This window comes from Lolium rigidum, chromosome 1 (assembly GCF_022539505.1).
Source record: "Lolium rigidum isolate FL_2022 chromosome 1, APGP_CSIRO_Lrig_0.1, whole genome shotgun sequence".
Lineage (NCBI taxonomy): Eukaryota > Viridiplantae > Streptophyta > Magnoliopsida > Poales > Poaceae > Lolium > Lolium rigidum.
In genome coordinates, this window is record NC_061508.1 from 335,585,238 (window position 1) to 335,604,941 (window position 19,704).

Sequence of the window (19,704 nt, forward strand, 5' to 3'; positions counted from 1 at the left end):
CTGGCGCACGTAGGAAGGAAGCGTCGTACATTTATCAGACGGAAAAAATCGCGTGCGAAGCAATTCCGTGGTGATCTGCTTGGAGAATGGAGACCGAGCCGCTGTGGGTGCGGTCACCACGTACGCCCCTACCAGTGGTCAAGGTGATTGTTGGTATTCTGCCGTTTCCAACTTCCAATGTCCATGAATGCATCTGCTTCTCGTACCCGAGGAGTCGCTGGTTTTTATTGCAACTTCTGCTGTATAAATTGCCCTGCTCCACCATAGTCTTCTCATCCTGGATCTCCACCTCCCCAGCATCCCCCTCTGCACTTCGCCATGGCTAATGCCTGCACAAACCTCACCGGTGTCGTACGCTTGGAGCGACAGTTCAAGATTGACGGGTTCAGCCTGCTGACCACGACCATGTCCGACAGCGAGTTCGTCAAGTTCAGGTGGGATGCCGGAGGCTTCGAGTGGGAAATACATTGCTATCCCAGCACTTGGGTATCCGGTAAGTATTGGGTAGCACTGACGTTTATGCTCTTCGCTGACGCCGGCACTTGCAACGTGAGGGCCAGACTAGGTTGTCTCCTGGTACATCCGAGGAAGCTGCACAATGCATCCCACTCGGAAGGGAGTGTCACACACGTGTTCAAGCGTCCGAAAGACTGCTCAGCCAAAGTTTTGCTTGTAGGTAGAGACTCCCTACCGGCACCGGCTTCTTTCAAAGATGACTATCTGACCGTGCAGTGCACCATCACTATCGTCAAGGAACTTCCGGAAGCCGCAAAATCGGTTCCCGCACCATCCTCCAACCTGCACCTGCACCTTGGCGACCTCCTGGAGAGCCAGACGGGAGCCGACGTCACGTTTCTCGTCTCTGGCGAGACCTTCGCCGCGCACAAGCTCATAATAGCCGCGAGGTCTCCCGTATTCATGGCTGAGTTCTTCGGGCACATGAGGGAGGCGAGCGCTGGGCGTGTCGTCATCAAGGACATGGATCCGCAAGCGTTCAAGGCCATGCTGCACTTTATCTACACGGACACGGTTCCTGAGCTTGACCAGGAGCTGGAGGCCGTAGCGATGATGGCTCAGCACTTACTTGCAGCTGCTAACAGGTACGGGCTGGACAGGCTCAAGGTGATCTGCGAGGGCAAGCTCGCCGGTGGCATCACTGTCGAAACAGCCGCGACGACTCTGGCTCTGGCTCAGCAGCACAACTGCTCGCACCTCAAGACCAAGTGCGTTGAGTTCATGGTTAGCACTCATGCTGTCCTTGATTCTGTTGTGGCGACAGAGGGGTATAAGCATCTAGAGGCAAGCTGCCCTTCAGCGCTTACTAGCATCGTCATCTCCATGCGTGGGAGAAGGAATTGAAGCCTATAATTAGGCGATGAATGGCCCTAATAAGTACTACATGGAATGCTGTAGTAGAGCTTCACTACGACTATCTTTTGCCTAATGGTGAAGTATGTCAAACTTTATATGTATGCTTTGAGCAACTAACTAGTGCTCGCATTTCCCCTTACAATTTATGGAATTTCCTTTGTTCTACATGTTTCGAACTGTGGCAACTCATCTCTTCTCGGGCTTGTTTCTCATCGTTGTGCATTTGCGCTTTTTAGCATATACGGCTGCTCAAGTGAGATGCTTAATTTTGAAACTGTTTTACAGTGTGCTTTTGTCTTAGTGGCACGACAGTGTGCAAACACTGGAAATAACAAATAGGCTGGTAAAATGTTTTGCAAACATATTTTAACTGTTCAAAAGGAGACCATGTAGTATTATTATTCTCCCTGGAACATCTGCATCTGCATGTACTCGGACGGATGGCGAAGATTTACTTATACTTGCAGTTACATTTAAAATCTGCATCTCTCTCCCAAATGCAATCTCGCATCTGACAAAGTGACGCCCCTATTTTGAGTGGTTTTATCAGTGCTTACTTACTCCTATGAGGTTAGAAAGATTAATTGAGCAATATGGTTTAAACAAATAAAACAGATTATCCACCTGCCACATGATTTTTCGCAAAAGTTTTTTTTGCAATTGCGTTGGTAATCTGCTTACAAGGCAATGCTAAGGATTAAAATTTCACCAGCCACTTTAGTTGTGTTGACGGTAGAGAGGGCCCTCGATATATTTGTTGAAAGTGGGAATCGCGTCATCATGCATAGAAGTATAGAACCCATTAGAGATGGGTAAGTTTTTTTTATAGAGGAAAGATATTACTATTGTAAAGATACCAATTAGACTCATCTTCTACAACAGCGAAATATCATAACAACATTGCTGACGCACATATCCTGCAACGGTGATGAAAACCTTGTAGCTACAACCCAAATCACTGCGAACACACCATCCGGAGGTCAGGCTCCCAAAAGCTTTCAAAGCTATTGACAGACACAACCAATTAAGGCCAAATCTTGAATTTTCACCCTAGAGCAAGACCATCCTCTCAAAAACAATGTTCTCAACAAGGTCATTGTTAAACACAACCAATTAAGGTCAGATATTGAGTTTTCACCCTGAGAACTATGTACTCCTTCTGAGCTTCCGCCCCGCTTACCGATGTTGATGTTGCAAGTTAAGTAATACCAAGCAAAGTGCGCATCGCCATGAAGACTAAGTCCGCCATTAGTGGAGCACAGCAGCCATAACATTCTCCGCCACTATCTTGCTCATGCAAATTGAAAACGGACATGTCCCATGATTGCAATAGATAGCGAAACTTCGCATCACTCCCTCCTGAAGTTGCACGACTAGAAATATGGGTGCACATGACCGAATCACATCCGATCCAACAATCTACATGCATTAGGTGCCCAATAGAGATCGCTGGCGGAGCCTTCCAGAACTCTTCACCCGCTAGATCAATGATGGCCAACATCAAGCAGAACATCGTCTTGGCGCATGAAGAACCAAATGAATGCCTCCTTTGTTACGCGCCCCACGCCACCACCCGCTGGCTCCCAATAGTGGACGATGATTTCATTGGGGGCACCACCACTCTCACCACGTGGAGATGAGGTCTAATTTTTATTTTTGCTGATTTGGTATGTTGACTGGCGGGAAATAGATCATGTAAACCTCATGTGTGACTAACCACAATGACTAGACATTATGTGCCCCCCATAAAAAAAAAATCCTAAATTCCCCATTCCTTGTCAGCGCCGAAACCATAAATCATGGTCCGCCGATCCTCGCAGATGTTTATCATGGCTGGTCCAAGACGAGTTCTAGGAGGAGATGCTCGGTACAAGCGAGCTAGCCCTCCACACGGAGTATGACGTTAGGTGATGACATGGATGTACACCATGTTGAATCTAGAGGAGAAGCGGTGTACCCACCACTACGGCAGAACTGGGCGTTGCCGTGCAGGCAAAACGCACGGCAAAGGGCAAAATCTGCTCGGCAACGCCTTTGCCGTGCGGCCGTGCACGGCAAAGATTGCACGGCAACGACCCGCCCGGCAAAGGTGCCTTTGCCGTGTGTCGCGGGCAAATCGCACGGCAACGCCTTTGCCGAGCGCCGCAGCTTTGCCGTGCGCTGTGGAAGCTTTGCCGTGCGCGTTTCTTTGCCGTGCGCCCGTCACCTTTGCCATGAGGATCGTTGCCGTGTACTTTACCTGCCCGCACGGCAAAGAGGTTTAGCAAAATTAAAAAAAAATGACGCCGCTCGCCGTGCTGCGGATGTCGAGCATGGCGTAGTGGCTTGCTAGCTCCCGCCACCAGGAAGTTGTCGTGTCCGCTCCCCTCGCCCACGCCAGGTCATCGCCGCCGCGCGTGCTCGCGCACGCCAGGTCGCCGCCGCGCGCCCGCCCATGCCCGCTGGCCGCCGCGCGCCCGCCCATGCCCGCTGGCCGCCGCGTGCTTGCCCACGCCCGCTCGCCGCCGCGACGCTCGAGGATGGCCGGAACAGAGAGGAGGCGGCGACGCCCGAGGATGGTCGCCACGTAGCTCCGGCGCCGCCGTACTCAACTCCTGCACCATCTCTGGGAGGAGTCGGGGATGAGAAGCTCGGAGAAGAGCTCGGCGCGCTCCGACCAGCCGACCGCCGTCGCCGCCACAGGAACCGGAGTCGAGCGCCGCCATGGGCCGGGGACGAGCGCCGCAGTGGGCCGGGGACGAGCGCCGCCGTGCGCCGGAGATCGAAGCTGGCCGACGAGGCCGTGCTCTAGGACGCCGGCGCGCGAAGGGCTCTCAGTACTCCCGCGTGTGTGGTGATAGCTAGGAGATAAAGTGTGTGGTGAGAGATAAAGGGTGTGTGGTTGGCCTGGCGTGGGTATAATGGGTGGGACCAATGATATGGTTGGTGTGGGTCTGGTGATACGTGGGGTAAACCACGTCAGCAATCCCCATGCATATTTTTCAATACTTTGCCGTGCGTGAGGTTGGTGCTCACGGCAAAGCCCTGCACTGCCGTGTGATCCCTTTGCCGTGTGCCTTTTTGACTTTTGCCGTGGTTTTATTCTTTGCCGTGTGCCGAATTATGTCTTTACCGTGTCAACCTTCTTTGCCGTGCGTCGTCAATAGTTTTACCATGCAATGTTCTTTGCCGTGCGCCCCATTTTGCTGATACACGGCAAAGAAATCTTTGCCGTGCACAGTCGCATGGCAAAGGCGCGTCGCACGGCAACGACTTTTTTTCCCGTAGTGCACATACACTAGGAGGACGCTGACCACTTGCGGTGGCAATATCACGTTGTGGCTGTTGTGATTGCACAGTGTGGAGTGAAACGCAACAACGTCATGGTAGAGGTAAGCTAACAAGGAAAGAACATCATTGAAAATCCAAAATTGGATGCTATGCTAAGCTACAAGTTTCTTTCTCATAAATTTCATGATTTTGCATACAAAGACGCAATCGATCCAAAATGTAGCTTATTGGTGGAAAATTTATTAGAATGTATTGCTAAGCAAGTAGAGTATAAAATGAGTGCATCTACATGAATTCTGATTCATGTATTCTAATTTCCAACCAAATGTTCAAGATGAGGGTTTTCCTAGTTACGCATGCCTAAAAAAATGTTGTCCAACCAAAGAGTTCAAAGAGACATAGAAGTTGGCTCGATAAGACACTCAAGTTAAAAAAGGAAGTGCCAAAAAAATCTAAAGTATGTTGTTGAAAACTCTTGCAAGATAACGGATTTAGTGATACTACTCATAAAAATACATACTCATGCGCATGAGAAACAAACCCGAAAGGAGATGAGTTCCCATTGGTCGAAATATTTAGAACGAAATTAATTTCATAAACTTTAAGCAGAAATGCAAGCGCTAGATAATTGCTCAAAGCATACATAGAAAGCCAGACATAGATCAACATTAGACAAAAGATACTAGGCATCTTCAAGCTCAACTACATCATCGATGCACTGACTTATTTAGGCCACATTCAGCACCTAATTATAGGCTTCAATTCCTTCTGCCACGCATGGAGATGACAATGCTAGTAACCGCTGCAGGGCAGCTTGCCTCCAGCTGCCTATACCCCTCCGTCGCCACCACAGCATCAAGGATCGCAGGAGTGCTCACGATAAATTCGACGCACTTGGCCTTGAGGTGCGAGCAGCTGTGCTTCTCAGCCAGAACCAGAGTCGCCGCTGCTGTGTCGACGGTGATGCCAGTAGAAAGCTTTATTTCACAAATCAGCTTGAGCCTGTCAAGCCCATACCTGTCAGCAGCCGCAAGGAGATGCTGAGCCCATGACGTCACCACGGTCTTCACCTCCTGATCAAGTTCAGGCACAGTGTCGGTGTAGACAAAGTGCAGCATGGCCTTGAAGGCTGCCGGCGCAACACCCCGCACCTGGACACGTCCAGAGCTCGTCTCCCTCATGTGCCCGAAGAACTCCGCCATGAGTACAGGGGACCTTGCAGCAAGTATGGCCTTGTGAGCAGGAAATGCCTCGCCGGCCACGACGAATGTGACATCCGCTCCAGTCCCGGCACGCAGGAGCTCAGCGAGGTGCTGGTGCAAGTTGGAGGATGGCATGGGCAGCACCTGGCTCACCGGGACCGTCGGTACCGACATGTCCTTGAGCACCGTGATCGTGCACTCCACGGTCAGAGTATCATTCCAGAGGTAGCCTGACGCTGGTAGATCACGGGACGGCAAAAGAAAAACGAAGACTGGAGATGAGAAGCCTTTGCGACCACTGAACGTTCTAGCCTGGCTCTTCTGTTCGGATGCTGGAAGTGACCCTCGACGATCAATCAAACGGGCCGCTAGATTCGCCCTAACGACGTTCGTACGGCCTTGGCTGAGAAGGTTGAGCGCCGCTGCTACCCACGGAACTTGATCCATGGGAACGCGTACCCTTGCAGGGTAGACGCTGACTTCCCACTCGTACCCATCCACGCTCCATGTGGATTTGATGGAGTCTTCCTCACCCATGGCGGTAGTCGCGCTGTAGCCATCGATCCTGAGCTGCCGCACCGCGCGCGCAGCTTCCGTGAGGTTTGTTGCCATCGCCAGGGCTGGAGGGTGGAGAGTGGGATGCGTGGTCAGGGCAAGACATCGCGGTGGAGCAGGGCGATTTATACTGCATGGTGGCGACTCCTCGATCGGATAGAGACTAGAGAATCATGCATTCACGGGCGTTGGAAACTGAAACGCTATTACTCCATAGTAATCGATCAGTCAATGCAGAATACCAAAAATCACCTTCGCGGTCTACTCCTCACCACCTATTAACTGCTCCGATCTTTGGCCTTCACGACGAATCGTAGTAGCGGCCCCCATGCTGTTTTGGTGAGGCAACGGCCGAAGGGGTTTGCTGGGGAAGTGAGGTGAATTTTTTGGGTTCAGAAAAGCTTAACCAGTTGGCTCTTACGGACGACCTTCAGTGATAGTAACTGGATGCGTGTTTTCAGTGGCCGGCCAAAGTCAGGTAAGCAGAGATCGAACATGGGGTCCAAGAAATCGAGAATGTTAAAAGTAGAACAGAGAGACAAACAAGAGAGACAACAAATGATTCAACTGATCCTTTCCATTGATGATTCTGAGTATATATACACTGGGAAGGGACACGAGTAAGAGTCGCGTCTGTTCGAGGGGGTGCGAGGAGGGTCGCGACTGTTGGCGAAGCAACCGTCATAGATAATTACAAGAGGGAGGATTATCCCTTTAATTAACCTATTAATTAATTCCTAACACTCCCCCTAATCCTTCCTTGACCCTGTGATCGATCATCTTTGAAATCATCTTTGAAATTATCTCCTCCAAAAACCCTGTGGGAAAAATATGAGGAGAGTACGGTGTATGATATGTCGTTAAACTCCTTTAAACCCAGTGAGAAAATAAGGACAAAATGGTGCAACATATAATGGTTGGATATGCTGTTAAAATTCCTTCAAACCCTGTGGGAAAATAAGGAGAAAATAACACAGCATATTATGGTCATTGCCTCTCTTAACTCAATATGAAGTAGATTCATAGAATATAGAGGATAATGAATATGTCTTATATACTTTCCTAAAAGGGATTTCTATTTTCGTGCCCCTGCTTCGTTAGTTGTACTCAGTTTTCCCCAGCTCGTTAGTTTTTCCTCAGTTTTCCCCTCCCTCTAGTTTGAAACCCCTCGAAGACGCGGGTTGCCGTCGGGTCGGAGGCCTTACCGTTACCGTGAGGTCAGTTCCTCACCGACCGTCTCGTGCTGACGGGTGGATCCATCTACCGCCGACGCGTGGGCCGTTTTATTTCCTGATTGTATACGCGGTGCTGCCAATGACAAATGGGGCCGCTCTATGGGGCTGCCGCAGCCAATGACCGAGTGGGTCGTCTATTTATTTATAGAAAATTATATATTGCCGCTCCGTGGGGCCTCCGCAGCCAATGACCGCTGTGGTCGTCTATTTTATTTAGAGAATATAATATAGAGCCGCTCTGTAGGGGTCGCCTCAGCCCATGGCACGTGACTATTTTCGCAGCTTAATCTAAAGTGACTCTTATGCTAAACATTGTGCATCCCGACGTTGACCTAGCAGTGGCGGCGAGCATAGCCGTTCTGACCATGCCGATATCGGCATAGGCATCGGCATCGTTTGGAGGATGTGGTGCTCGAATAATAGTGGAAATGCGATATTATTTTTTACATGCATAATATATAGAAAATAGCTAGATCTCTAAATCGATGCATATGAAGCTACATATATATTCTTGGTCATAATCCCCTTAATTATCTAAAGGGGATGGATGCATGGCTTCACGTCGTCGTCGCTTTCATCGTCGGTATCTTCGTCGTCCGAGTAGTAGTACCTCCTGCACATTGTTCCGTCGAACACCTTCACTGTGAGCACATCATCGCCTTCATATTTGAAGTGTACGAACCAGCCGAAATCCACACCGTGCGCGATGGCGAATTTCTCCCAGCCCTTGTCGAGGTACATCCGGCCTTGTCCGTCAAATAGGACCTCCACGGTCCAGAGACGAGGACCGCAGTCAGCTGCTCGCAGATACACCTTAGCTGGCTCCTTGCCGTCAAGATAGTCCGCAAATTTTTTTTGGGAGTTCGTGCAAAGAGATCGAGCGCCGATCGTTTGAAATTAGGGAACCCTTGAAATTAAAGGTTTTTTAGAACATGCCCATAATTAATCACATGCATCATATATGTGGGAACGCGTACGTACCTTCTTGACCAAAGGGTCTTCATAGACGACGATGAAGAACTCCTCTATGATCAATGGCAGTATTGACGGTGGTGGTGGCAATGATGATGATCCCCTTCCCCTTCCCCTTCCGGTCCGCGTCCGAGACGTGGAAGCCATGGCAATGGATAAAGTGTATGTGAACGAAAAGAAGAGAGAGGCAGAACCTATTGACACAAGGGATGGCCGTGTGGGTGTTTATAAGGGAGAGATGACCGTTGTAGGGTTTACACAATAAAATAAGGAGGAGATGACCGTTGTGGGGGTTTATACACAATAAATTAAGGAGGAGACGACCGTTGTGGGGGTATAGTTTATCATTTTACCGTGAAAAGTAATGCCTAAAAGGAAAGTAATGGCTACAAGAAATCGGTGATGGTTTATCGTTTTTTGCGTGAAAAGTAATGGGTACAAGAAATGGGTGATGGTGTATCATTTTTTGCGTGAAAAGTAATGGCTACACGAAATGGGTGATGGTGTATCATTTTTGTGCGTGAAAAGTAATGGCTACAACAAATCGGTGATGGTTTATCATTTTTGTGCGTGAAAAGTAATGGCTACAACAAAATCGGTGATGGTTTATCATTTTTTGCGTGAAAAGTAATGGGTACACGAAATGGGTGATGGTGTATCATTTTTGTGCGTGAAAAGTAATGGCTACAACAAATCGGTGATGGTTTATCGTTTTTTGCGTGAAAAGTAATGGGTACACGAAATGGGTGATGGTGTATCATTTTTGTGCGTGAAAAGTAATGGCTACAACAAATCGGTGATGGTTTATCGTTTTTTGCGTGAAAAGTAATGGCTACAAGAAATGGGTGATGGTGTATCATTTTTTGCGTGAAAAGTAATGGCTACAACAAATCGGTGATGATTTATCGTTTTTGCGTGAAAAGTAATGGGTACAAGAAATGGGTGATGGTGTATCATTTTTTTGCGTGAAAAGTAATGGCTACAACAAATCGGTGATGGTTTATCATTTTTTGCGTGAAAAGTAATGCCTAAAAAGAGTTTATAATTTAGCTCGTGAAAAATAATGCAGAAAACCAAACTTTGCGTGAAGCTAACCGACGACGAGAGAGAGAGAGGGTGGTGGCCCCGACCAGAGAGAGAGATAGGGGTTATCATGCCCGTTAGATCATACGATCAACGGTCGTCGGGCACGATCCGCGTGACATGGGCTAGACCAATCAGGGCAATGTTGGGCGTCTGTGAGAGTTTGTGAAGGAAGAGGGCAAAACTGAGTAGTATCAAGAAACCAAGGGCAAGTGAGTAGTAAACAGACTAAGGGATTCAAATATGAGATTTAAAAAAGGGAAAATGCGTGTTTTGTACAATGAAACCCATCTTGGCCTACCTCAAACTATTTGCAATACAAATCTACATGAGTGTGAAAATTATGGTCTCATTCAGACAAAGTATGTTTTGGGGAAAGCTGTTTTGGGTAGGGCTTATTATGGAAAACCATGCACCTTCATAGCTACTAGGTGATTTGAGAAGTGGCAATTTGTGGTGAAACTTGATTTATCTACGATTTATCTATGATTTGAGAATTGGAAATTTGTGGTAAAGACTCCATGAGTAAGTGCCACTCTTTTTCGGAATTTTTGCACATTAAATAACTCATTTAACTAGTTAATCCCATTTGTTGACTCTCTGTTGACCAGCCACTTGAGGGTAAAACTGAGTATATTGCACTAGCCGAGTATTAGCACTCAAGGTGAAAACTGAGCATACAAAAAATGCTAGTATATGACTCGAGGGTATACCTGAGTATATCTAAATTTCCAGGGTTAGACTCGAGGACGCGTGTTGCGGTGCGAAGTGGAAGACGTGCCATTGTTGACGCGTGTCGCGGTGCAGACGTGGAAGACGTGCCATTGTTGATGCGGGTCGCATTTAGGACGCGTAAGCCCCTCTCTCCCTCCCTCTGCACACGGTACGTCTCATTATCGCTCACGCACGAAACCACCCCTCTCACGTCCCATCAACTTCTCCAAAAAACCCCAACCGCCGTACGAGCCCTCCCCTGCCGGCGATGGAGAAGAAGAATGCGCCGGCGGCCATCGCCCCGAGCCCGTCGCCTCCGAGCCCGTCGCCTCCGAGCCCGTCGCCGCCGAGCCCGTCGCCGCCGAGCCCGTCGCCGCCGAGCCCGTCGCCGCCGAGCCCGTCGCCTCCGAGGGCGGCGCATCCGAGGGCGGCGCATCCAAGCGCGGTGCCTCCGTGAACTGGGCCGGTCTCACGGCTGACGGACCACTTCACAAGATCGGCGAATGCTTATTGGCGAAAGAGGAGTACGTGGACAGCTACTCTGCTATGAGGCAAGTCTGTAGAAATTGGCGCTCAGGTTTACCTGATCCCGACGTGCACCTGCACGAATGGATCATGCTACACCACGACCTTCCACGCGCCGCTGAGTTCACCTTCCTCCATCTCGGCACATCCCGCTACGTCACCATAGATCTATCTGCAGTTCGTGCAAGGTTCAAATTCCTCGGCTTTTCCCGTGGCGTCACCATAGATCTTATTTTCAATCTTAGTGCTGAATGTTATCTTTTCAATATATTTTAGATTCTACTTCGTCGGCTTTTCCCGTGGCGTCATCGTGCTTGCCCAGAAGAACCCGCCGCACAAGATACGGCTGCTGAACCCACTCACAAAGAAATCGAACACTATGTTTGAGGCACAGATGCCATCTGTTTTTCTGAAATCAGTCGCTGTTATCAAATCCCCGACTATGGTCTTCGTTGCCGCACATTACCCGCCGGAAATTGGTTGGGTCGATGAGAGCACTCCAACTAAGGATATAAATGAAGATGGGGATTGGGGAGAAGGAAGATTTTCGATCAAGAACCATTGTTTGCGTTGCATTACCCCGTTCAATGGTGAACTGTATGCGTAGCTGCGGACAATTTTGAGATCGGAAGAATAGTGTGCACCAATGTACGGTTGCAGCAGCGCGCGAGCACTTGTCAAGATGGAGACACTAATTTCATTTCCGGAACTTGGACGTCGAAGTTCTACCTTGTGAAGTCGGATGGTGATCTCGCTGCTTGTGTTGTTGGTCGGCGCGGCTTTGGCGGGCAAACCATTGGTGTACCGTGTGGACACTCGAGCCGCTCTCTCCATCCGGTCGGTAACATTGGCGATAATGCCTTCTTCGTGAATTATATCCGGTGTATCTCCGTCGACACCGAGTGTACCCGACACTTCAACCTGGCAGCATCTACTACACGGATTTGGGTTATATCAGAGCGTACTCTCATGATACAAATGCCTAGGATGAGTGGCCACTACGTGTGGATAGAATAGGACTCTACGGTTTGAGAAATGAACACAGGCCATACCGTTTGGAGGATGTATTGGCCTCACACTGCAGACGGAAGGAGTTCAATGAATATTTCCTTGGGGAATTGCACGAATGGAGCGACGAAGAAATATATGGGGAGGAATGAAGAACAAATTCATTCATCCTAATCTTCTTGTTGTCCATACATTGCGTGCGTGATCTTGTATATTTTTGCAGCTTAGTTTGTCGTGAACATTAACAATGTTATTGGCTGCTTTTGGCTGCTGTATGCGGTTTACCTATGTATTATACTTAGTTTTCTGATTATGCTGCTTGTGAATTTATCATATAATAGCTTCTAGATTTGCTACTAGATTTGCTGCCATATTGGGCAAAAACGAGGGCCAAAAGGCATAAATAACCCCGAGAGATTTGCTACTAGATTTGCTGCCATATTGAAGAAAGACAGAAATAGAAGCTTCTCTAGATTTGATACTAATTTGGTGAAAAAGACAGAGAGAGAAAGAGGGGAAAAGGTGCTCTTAAAAATGCCAATTTGGGCCGAGAGAGACAAAACCCAGCTCCTGCTCACGTGTAACCAAACGCTTCTTGTCCTGTCCCACGCGGTCCCTTTCTACCAGCCCCACGCGACGCGGCCCCACACGACGCGGCCCCACAGACGACGCGGCGCAACACGTCGGCCACAGAACGTCCAAATAAACGGATTCCTTCCGTCCGAGCTCCTTCTGCGGGTCTTCAGACAAAGGCTAGGGTAAAACTGAGGAAAAACTAAGGGGCTGGGGAAAACTGAGCACAACTAAGGAACCGAGGGCACGAAAATAGAAATCCCTTCCTAAAAACCCCGGTGGGGAAAACAGAAAGTATGACATATGAACTCATGTTGATATTACCTCACTAAAAACCTTAATGAGAACCTGGATAGTAAACTCATCAAGGGAAAAAGAGTGTAATATGATGCTTTGAACATGTGTAATTCGGGAAGATACTCCTCCTGATTCTTGCAACTCCCAAAGTTGTCATATACCAATTCCATGAAAATATTTCTGGAATGTTGCAGTAGGTAGATACTTTGTGAATAGACCAGCGAGGTTATCACATGATTTGACTTGCAAGATGTTTATTCCGCGACTCTTATAGAGTTTATTGGGATAAAACAATTTAGGGGCAATATGCTTATTGATATTGCTCTTGATATACCATGTTAGCATCCGTGCAACATAAGCATCATTATCAGTGTAGATAATGGTTTATGATTCAAGAGAACCAATACCACATGAATGGTGTATGTGGTTTACCATTCCGTGAAGCCACACGTGTTAACATGTAGTCTTCTAATTCAGAATGATTGGTAGGTATAGTCGCCAGAGTCTCTTGGAAGACATCAATGGAGTGACAACTCTACCACGTAGGTACACATTGTGGGATCAGACAAGTAGCCAGTGTCAGTGTCTAATGATATTGGAGTTCAGATTTCTCTGAAATTGAAATAATTGGTCAAGATTTCTAGTGCCTTGGAGATATCGAAAGATATTTTGATCCCTAACCAGTTGTGTTGGTGGGTCCAATGGTATTGAGATATGAAACTTTTAGTTCCCAACATCTCTTCTACATCTTCCCCTGGTTTGAATGAATCTTTCTCTACGTCTAGAGATCGAATAACCAGCATGGAAGATGGATATGACTTGTCCATATTAAGTTTATCCAATATTTTATGTCATAGACAACTTTGGTGTACCATGATGATTGAGTGAAGGAATTCGAGTTGTAGTCTCAAAAACTCTTTGGGTTTATCCAAATACTTCATCTCAAATTCCGTCTTTTAAATGATCACGTGCTTTAGTCATGGTAGGAGTAATCCTTGTGTATGACAAACACACATGGGTAATCATCATTGTAGGAGTAATCCTTGTGTATAAGGAACTCACTACATCGGTTGTACCAAAATATACCAACAACAATAAGCCATGTTGTGACTTTTTAATTTTACACAATACATGTTGCATTTGCATTTCGATTTGGATTGTGATTCCATCGGGAACCATACATGTCCAAATCTAGTGATCCACATCGATATGTAGTCACTACATCTATCAACTGCATAGATAGATGATTTTGTATTGCCAATGATATAATGTATCGGAAATAGGATTCCACTCGCGTCTGGAGATTAGGTCTCGCATCTCTGCGTAAATCCGACCTTGTGCTACAAGCCTTGCTTTCTCACCACCTTGTTATCTCATTCTGTTTCTGGAAGAGAACATATTGAACCGCATAGGAAATTCATTTGGAGGAGCGAGGCAAATTCTGCTTGGATTGCACCCTTCGATTGTTTCAATCCGAGCGAGTGGTTTACACTCTGCCATGGTCATGGTCTTTGGATCTGAATCATTGTGAAGGAGGTTTGCAATCATACAAGAGAAATATTGTCGACATTTGTAGGCTTTAATCATATGATTCTCCATAGTCGATATAGTTGGAGGAAATCTCAAGCACCCATGATGACTCTTCGTGATTTCCCGATACGTGTGAGTCCGAGTGTTCCGATGTCCCTGCCAGTGTGTGCAAGCTGGAGCTGGGTTGTGGAGGTTTCCCTTCCACTGGGTGTATACGACCCAAAAGGTGTTAATCAACGCTAGGTTGATATGTATTTACTGATTCAGAGGATTTCTCCTCGTTTTACCTTGTTGGTTGTAGGAAGCTAGATCCTGGTTAGAGGGCGTACTACTCCTCCTCTTTTCAGAGATAGGGAGTTGAGTGGTTTTTATTGGTACCTCCACTCTTTCGCGTACATTTCTAGCCGGATTAAAGGATTATATATCACCTTTTAATCAGTAAATGAATTTGGCAGGTTATTTGCAAAGTGTTGCAAATTTGTGAATCGTAGACATATAGTTCAGATTCTTGAGTACGTGGATATGGAGAGGAACGTGGAGTTCCAAATGATTTCCTGGCATTCTATTGGTACTTGAAATCTCCCCCTAATGCCTAAAAATATCCATCCTTCAATATTTGTAATCAACGTACAAGGCTATGAACAGATCTCTTATGAGGAGTTCAAGATACTTAGTGATCAACGAAGATCTGTACCCCACATAGATCCCTAATATGTGGGCCTATGATGTACGTTGCGGTGGTGAGACCGGTACGCGTGAAGCCGCTTGCGAACTTACGCAGATGAGAAATGCTCGGAGGATTTCCACGTATCAATTGCAGAGGGAAAGTATTGCAATATGCAGTTAGTTAGCGGCGTGTAAAACCAGATGACTCCAACGTGAAGTTTGTGAATTTCAACTCATTAACAAAGGTCATGCAAGGAGCCTGATCCTCTTTCTCAGATATTTAACCGACCTTTTGTGTGTATGAACATATGTGACAAAGTGTTGAACTTCAATCTTCGAAAGTCATGCAATAATTATTAGAGGCACATGAAGAGAATTCTGCATCCTTATCCATTTGAATTGATTATAATTCATTTTTCAGTCCATACAATGGTAGGATGAGACCACAAATATCTCCTCGAATGCTTCGATCAAGGGATTTAAGTGATCCAGCTTTGATCTTGAGGTATATGAGAACCTCAAAATGAGCTACATATCCGATGATTGAGAAAACTTAGCTTCATGCAAATCATGACCAATGGAATTGATCTATAGGAAACATGTGCTACGGGTTGGTTGTACGTGTAGTACAATCCAAACAATAGAGAAGGTACCATTTCAAATACTTATTCCTCATCCATCGGATTGGCTCCCGCGGAGATCTATATATCAAATTCAAGAGTTCCTGGTATGGAAATCTTTACAAATATATAGATGACGTTCAATCTTATTTATATCAGAGTGCTGATACAATTAATTGTGGTATACAATACTTATTATTCTATTACAACATCACACATGGACATGAATACTCAAAAAAAAATCACTATGGAGATAGTGGGACTAGTCAAAGTCTCCAAACACGTCGGTTGATGTGTACTCAACCATCATGTTCTCCGTGCCCATAGGGTCCTCTGACTTCTGGAGGGTCATGGTGTTGCTAGGTCCAGAAGGAACGTCTTGCAAACCAGCTCCATTAATGCCATCTGGATGAAGGTTGAAATTGGCTTCAAACCTTTTCCCTTGAGGTACTTTGCATCCCTGAGATTGCTGGTAGAGAATTGTCAGATGCTTCGGGGTCTTCACTTGTTAGTAGGATGCGTGTAGCACCCACACTTGTCACAAAGCTTAGTTTTGTAAAAACTCTGGCTTTGCAGTGCCTTTCCCATGGTCTGAGTTTCTAGGCTTTCTGTTCCGGTTGCGCTTTCGCTTACCATTGAAGTTTGATGACTTTCCTTCGAAAGTATCATCAAACTTGCGTCCGTTTGCGACGTTCATATGAACTTTAGGTAAAGGTTGGGAACCAACCGGGCGCTGAGAGCCATTTGGAGCGAGTAGCTCATCATGCTTTTCAGCCTGAAGTTGGATATGAATAAAATCGGAATAGGCTTGGTATTCGCGAGCACGGTATTGCGGCTGGAGGAGCCGTTCACATGGGAGCCTAGTAGAGAGAGTTTTCTCTATCTTCTCCGCATCAGTATGCTCCTTCCCGCAAAAGCGCAGTTTGGAACTTATCTTATGAACCTCGTGATTGTAATCCCCAATGGACCTGAAGTCCTGGAAGCGGAGATGTGTCCAATCATTAAGTGCTTCTAGCAGTAAGATGATGGCGCGTGATGCACACGTCCGTTGGGAACCCCAAGAGGAAGGTGTGATGCGCACAGCAGTAAGTTTTCCCTCAGAAAGAAACCAAGGTTATCGAATCAGTAGGAGATGAAGGCCACGTGAAGGTTGTTGGTGGAGGAGTGTAGTGTGGCGCAACACCAGGGATTCCGGCGCCAACGTGGAACCTGCACAACACAACCAAAATACGTTGCCCCAACTTAACAGTGAGGTTGTCAATTGATACGTCTCAAACGTATCGATAATATCTTATGTTCCATGCTTGTTTATGAAGCCTTGGCATCGGCGACACCACGGGCCGTTGGCCTACCCTCAGGAATGGCCGCCATCTGGCCGGTGGACGGGTTGAACACGTGGTGCGTCCGTGCAGCGGCAGCTTCGAGAACAACGAGTCCACGACACTGTTGCGTGACGAGGCGCGGCGCAATGTTGGACGAGGCTCTGTACGGGGCGTTAGTGCCTCTGAACGCCGGGAGAGGGAACGGACAGCGGACGCGCGTGAGTGCGCGGGGGACATCCATGGTCGTCGTGCTGACAGGGTGGTCCGGCGAACATGTCTGCACCACCGGCGGACGTCCGTCGCACCAGCGCCTGTCCTGCAGGAGGAGAATCCTGGGGCCGCCGCCTTGGCGGTTGGCGAGGCGGAGGTGGAGGTCGACGAAGTCGTCGGAGGCGAGCGTGGCGGCCCAGCCCCGAGAGAGGCAGCGGCACCTCTGCGCGTCCTTGCCCGGCAGCCGCGCGAAGATGTCCTCCATGACATGGTCTGGGAGTTCCGGGCATCGCTCCGCCATCGGGTGTGCCGGATGGCCGCCGGCGGGTAAGTGCTGGTTTGGAGCAGGCGATCGATCGAAACGAGAACGGACAGATCGATCCATGAGACCATGCCCTAGCTATGTTTTTTTTCAACCTCTTCCTTCCGTGAGTTTAGGATCTTGGTTTTGATTGCAAATCAAGTCGTCAGCGCGTAAATCAGTTTTCCTAAGGGTATGTACATTGGTTGAGACGCCTGCCGTCCGTACGGTACCTCCACGTCATTTGCAGAGAATACTAACGACACAGTCTACAATAAGCTATCTATTTGGCTATCTGTAAGCACCACCAAATCAGGAAACTCTGTTAATCAATTGAAGATTAGATACACACACCGGATCTCGTCGGATAACTGGAGACTACACGTACTGTTCTTGGAGTGCAATGCGCATGCATCACATTGGTTAGGTAGGTGAGATGAGAACGAGCCAGGACGGCAAGGAGAAGTCATGACCATGAGGTTGACGAAGAAGTGTTATATTGTGATCCAAATTCATATACTAAAGGGAGGTTAATTTCTGAGGAGCGGAGTGAGGCCCGTCGCCGGAGGCTATACATACATCTTGTAAACCGCCGGGTAGGGTTTATCAGATTATAAGATATCCCACGGCGTTTGTAAACACTTCTCGATATAATAAAGTTTTGCTGGCTGGCGCCCGTGGTTTTTTCCCCCTTCTGTGTTGGAAGGGGTTTTCTACGTTAAATCTCGTGTCTCCGCTGCGTTTACCTTTATCGTTTTTCGTTATTTGCTTGTCGCTTTTATAACAAGAAAAGCTCGAATCAGAGTGAGAAGAGAGATTGCACGCGGCGGCAGGCTAGCCGACGGCCAGAGCCCGTGTTCGCCGTTGGGCTGTAGGCATGAAGAAACTAGTGGCATGCTGGTACAGCCGAAGGCTGGCGCGGCCGGTGGTTTTCTATATGGAGTTTTGAATCTCTGGTGAGTCGTGACCCACGACGTGGGGTGAAAATAGGGACTCCTCTCTGGACAACGGCAAGACGGCTGTCTATAAGCAGCAATTAAAAAGAAAACAGACTGTCTGTATTTCTACAGACAGTAACCCTTCTCTCTGCCACGTCATCTAAAATCCTACATGGCACATATTACAGACAACTGACTGTATATCATTGTACATATGTACAATGGTTCTAAAACGGTTGTTGTTTCGTGGGTTTATATGTAAGGTGGACACATAGGAAAATTATTCTCCTTATACAAGTAGCTTCAAATTAAAAATTCCGGCCACATGACCGAAGCCTGGCGCATCCATTCAAATATCGTGTGACCAAATTTTAAACATATTTCTCTTTTATTCTCGTTCTGGAAGCTTCAACCTACCAACTTTGAAGAGCTTATTAGCAACAATAATTCTCTTATCTATATCTCCACCCTCCCAACACCTACCTATCATTCGCTCCATTCTCTTAAAATCTTCTCACACACCAAAACTCAGACTCTGCATAATACTAGATATGTTTCGTCACTCGCCTCCTCCTCCACAACGTAGCCTTCATCGCGTTGACGCCGGATCAGCTCCTCCACCGCTCTCACCACTGGATCTGCTTCAACGTCGACCTAGTTCCCCCATCATCTCACCAATTTCTCCCAAATATTTTCACACATCAAAACATTCCCTCCTACCGTACTGTAACTGCTTCAACGCCAGCCTCAACCACAATGTAGCATTCACCGCATTTCCTATGCACGCACCGGATCCTCTACACCGTCACCCCTCGTCCACTGAACCAGATCTAATTCATCACCGCCCTCTCCACAGGAGTAGATCTATTCCACCAAATACTTTGGCGCAATGACTGGATTTACTTCACCGAAGCCCATCCTAGCGCACCAGATCTGCTTCGTCAACACCCGCTTCTCCGGAACCGGACAATTTCAACGTCTCCCGCGTTCGCGGCCGCTGGATTGCCTACCTGCCGCACCCCCCAAGCTTGGTAAGTAGTCTCGCCCATTTGATCACGGTGTTTTTAGTGATGTTTAGGATAGTTATTTGCAACTCTCCTACTGTTGACTGCCAAAACCCACCGGCGGGCAGCGGCCTTGTCAACACTGTAGAGCCGGGGGGAGCCTAGAGCTGCGGCTGGCTGAGACCCCTCCGAGCGACGGCCCGCAATGCTCTTCTAGTCACACGCGGCGTTGCGAAGTGCAAGGGCGTGCCACCTGACCTATACCTGGTCAGGAAGGTGATGAGATTGCCTCGCTTAGTTTCCTGCAG

At 47.7% G+C, this 19,704-nt stretch overlaps 2 protein-coding genes across 2 annotated transcripts; one reads left to right on the forward strand and one right to left on the reverse strand.

The window, feature by feature from the left end:
- Positions 1 to 318: 318 nt before the first annotated feature.
- LOC124684423 (BTB/POZ and MATH domain-containing protein 1-like) lies at positions 319 to 1,359 on the forward strand. Its single transcript, XM_047218739.1, has one exon. The coding sequence runs from the start codon at positions 319 to 321 to the stop codon at positions 1,357 to 1,359; it is 1,041 nt and encodes a 346-aa protein (XP_047074695.1).
- Positions 1,360 to 5,399: 4,040 nt separating this feature from the next.
- Positions 5,400 to 6,455, reverse strand: LOC124663721 (BTB/POZ and MATH domain-containing protein 2-like). The gene has a single exon (XM_047201398.1). It carries the CDS (start codon positions 6,453 to 6,455, stop codon positions 5,400 to 5,402), a length of 1,056 nt encoding a protein of 351 aa, XP_047057354.1.
- Between the last annotated feature and the right edge of the window lie 13,249 nt (positions 6,456 to 19,704).

Bases quoted from the DNA above. Each gene is read 5' to 3' on its own strand.
- LOC124684423 (XM_047218739.1), top strand. From the start codon at position 319: ATGGCTAATGCCTGCACAAACCTCACCGGTGTCGTACGCTTGGAGCGA.
- LOC124663721 (XM_047201398.1), bottom strand. From the start codon at position 6,455: ATGGCAACAAACCTCACGGAAGCTGCGCGCGCGGTGCGGCAGCTCAGG.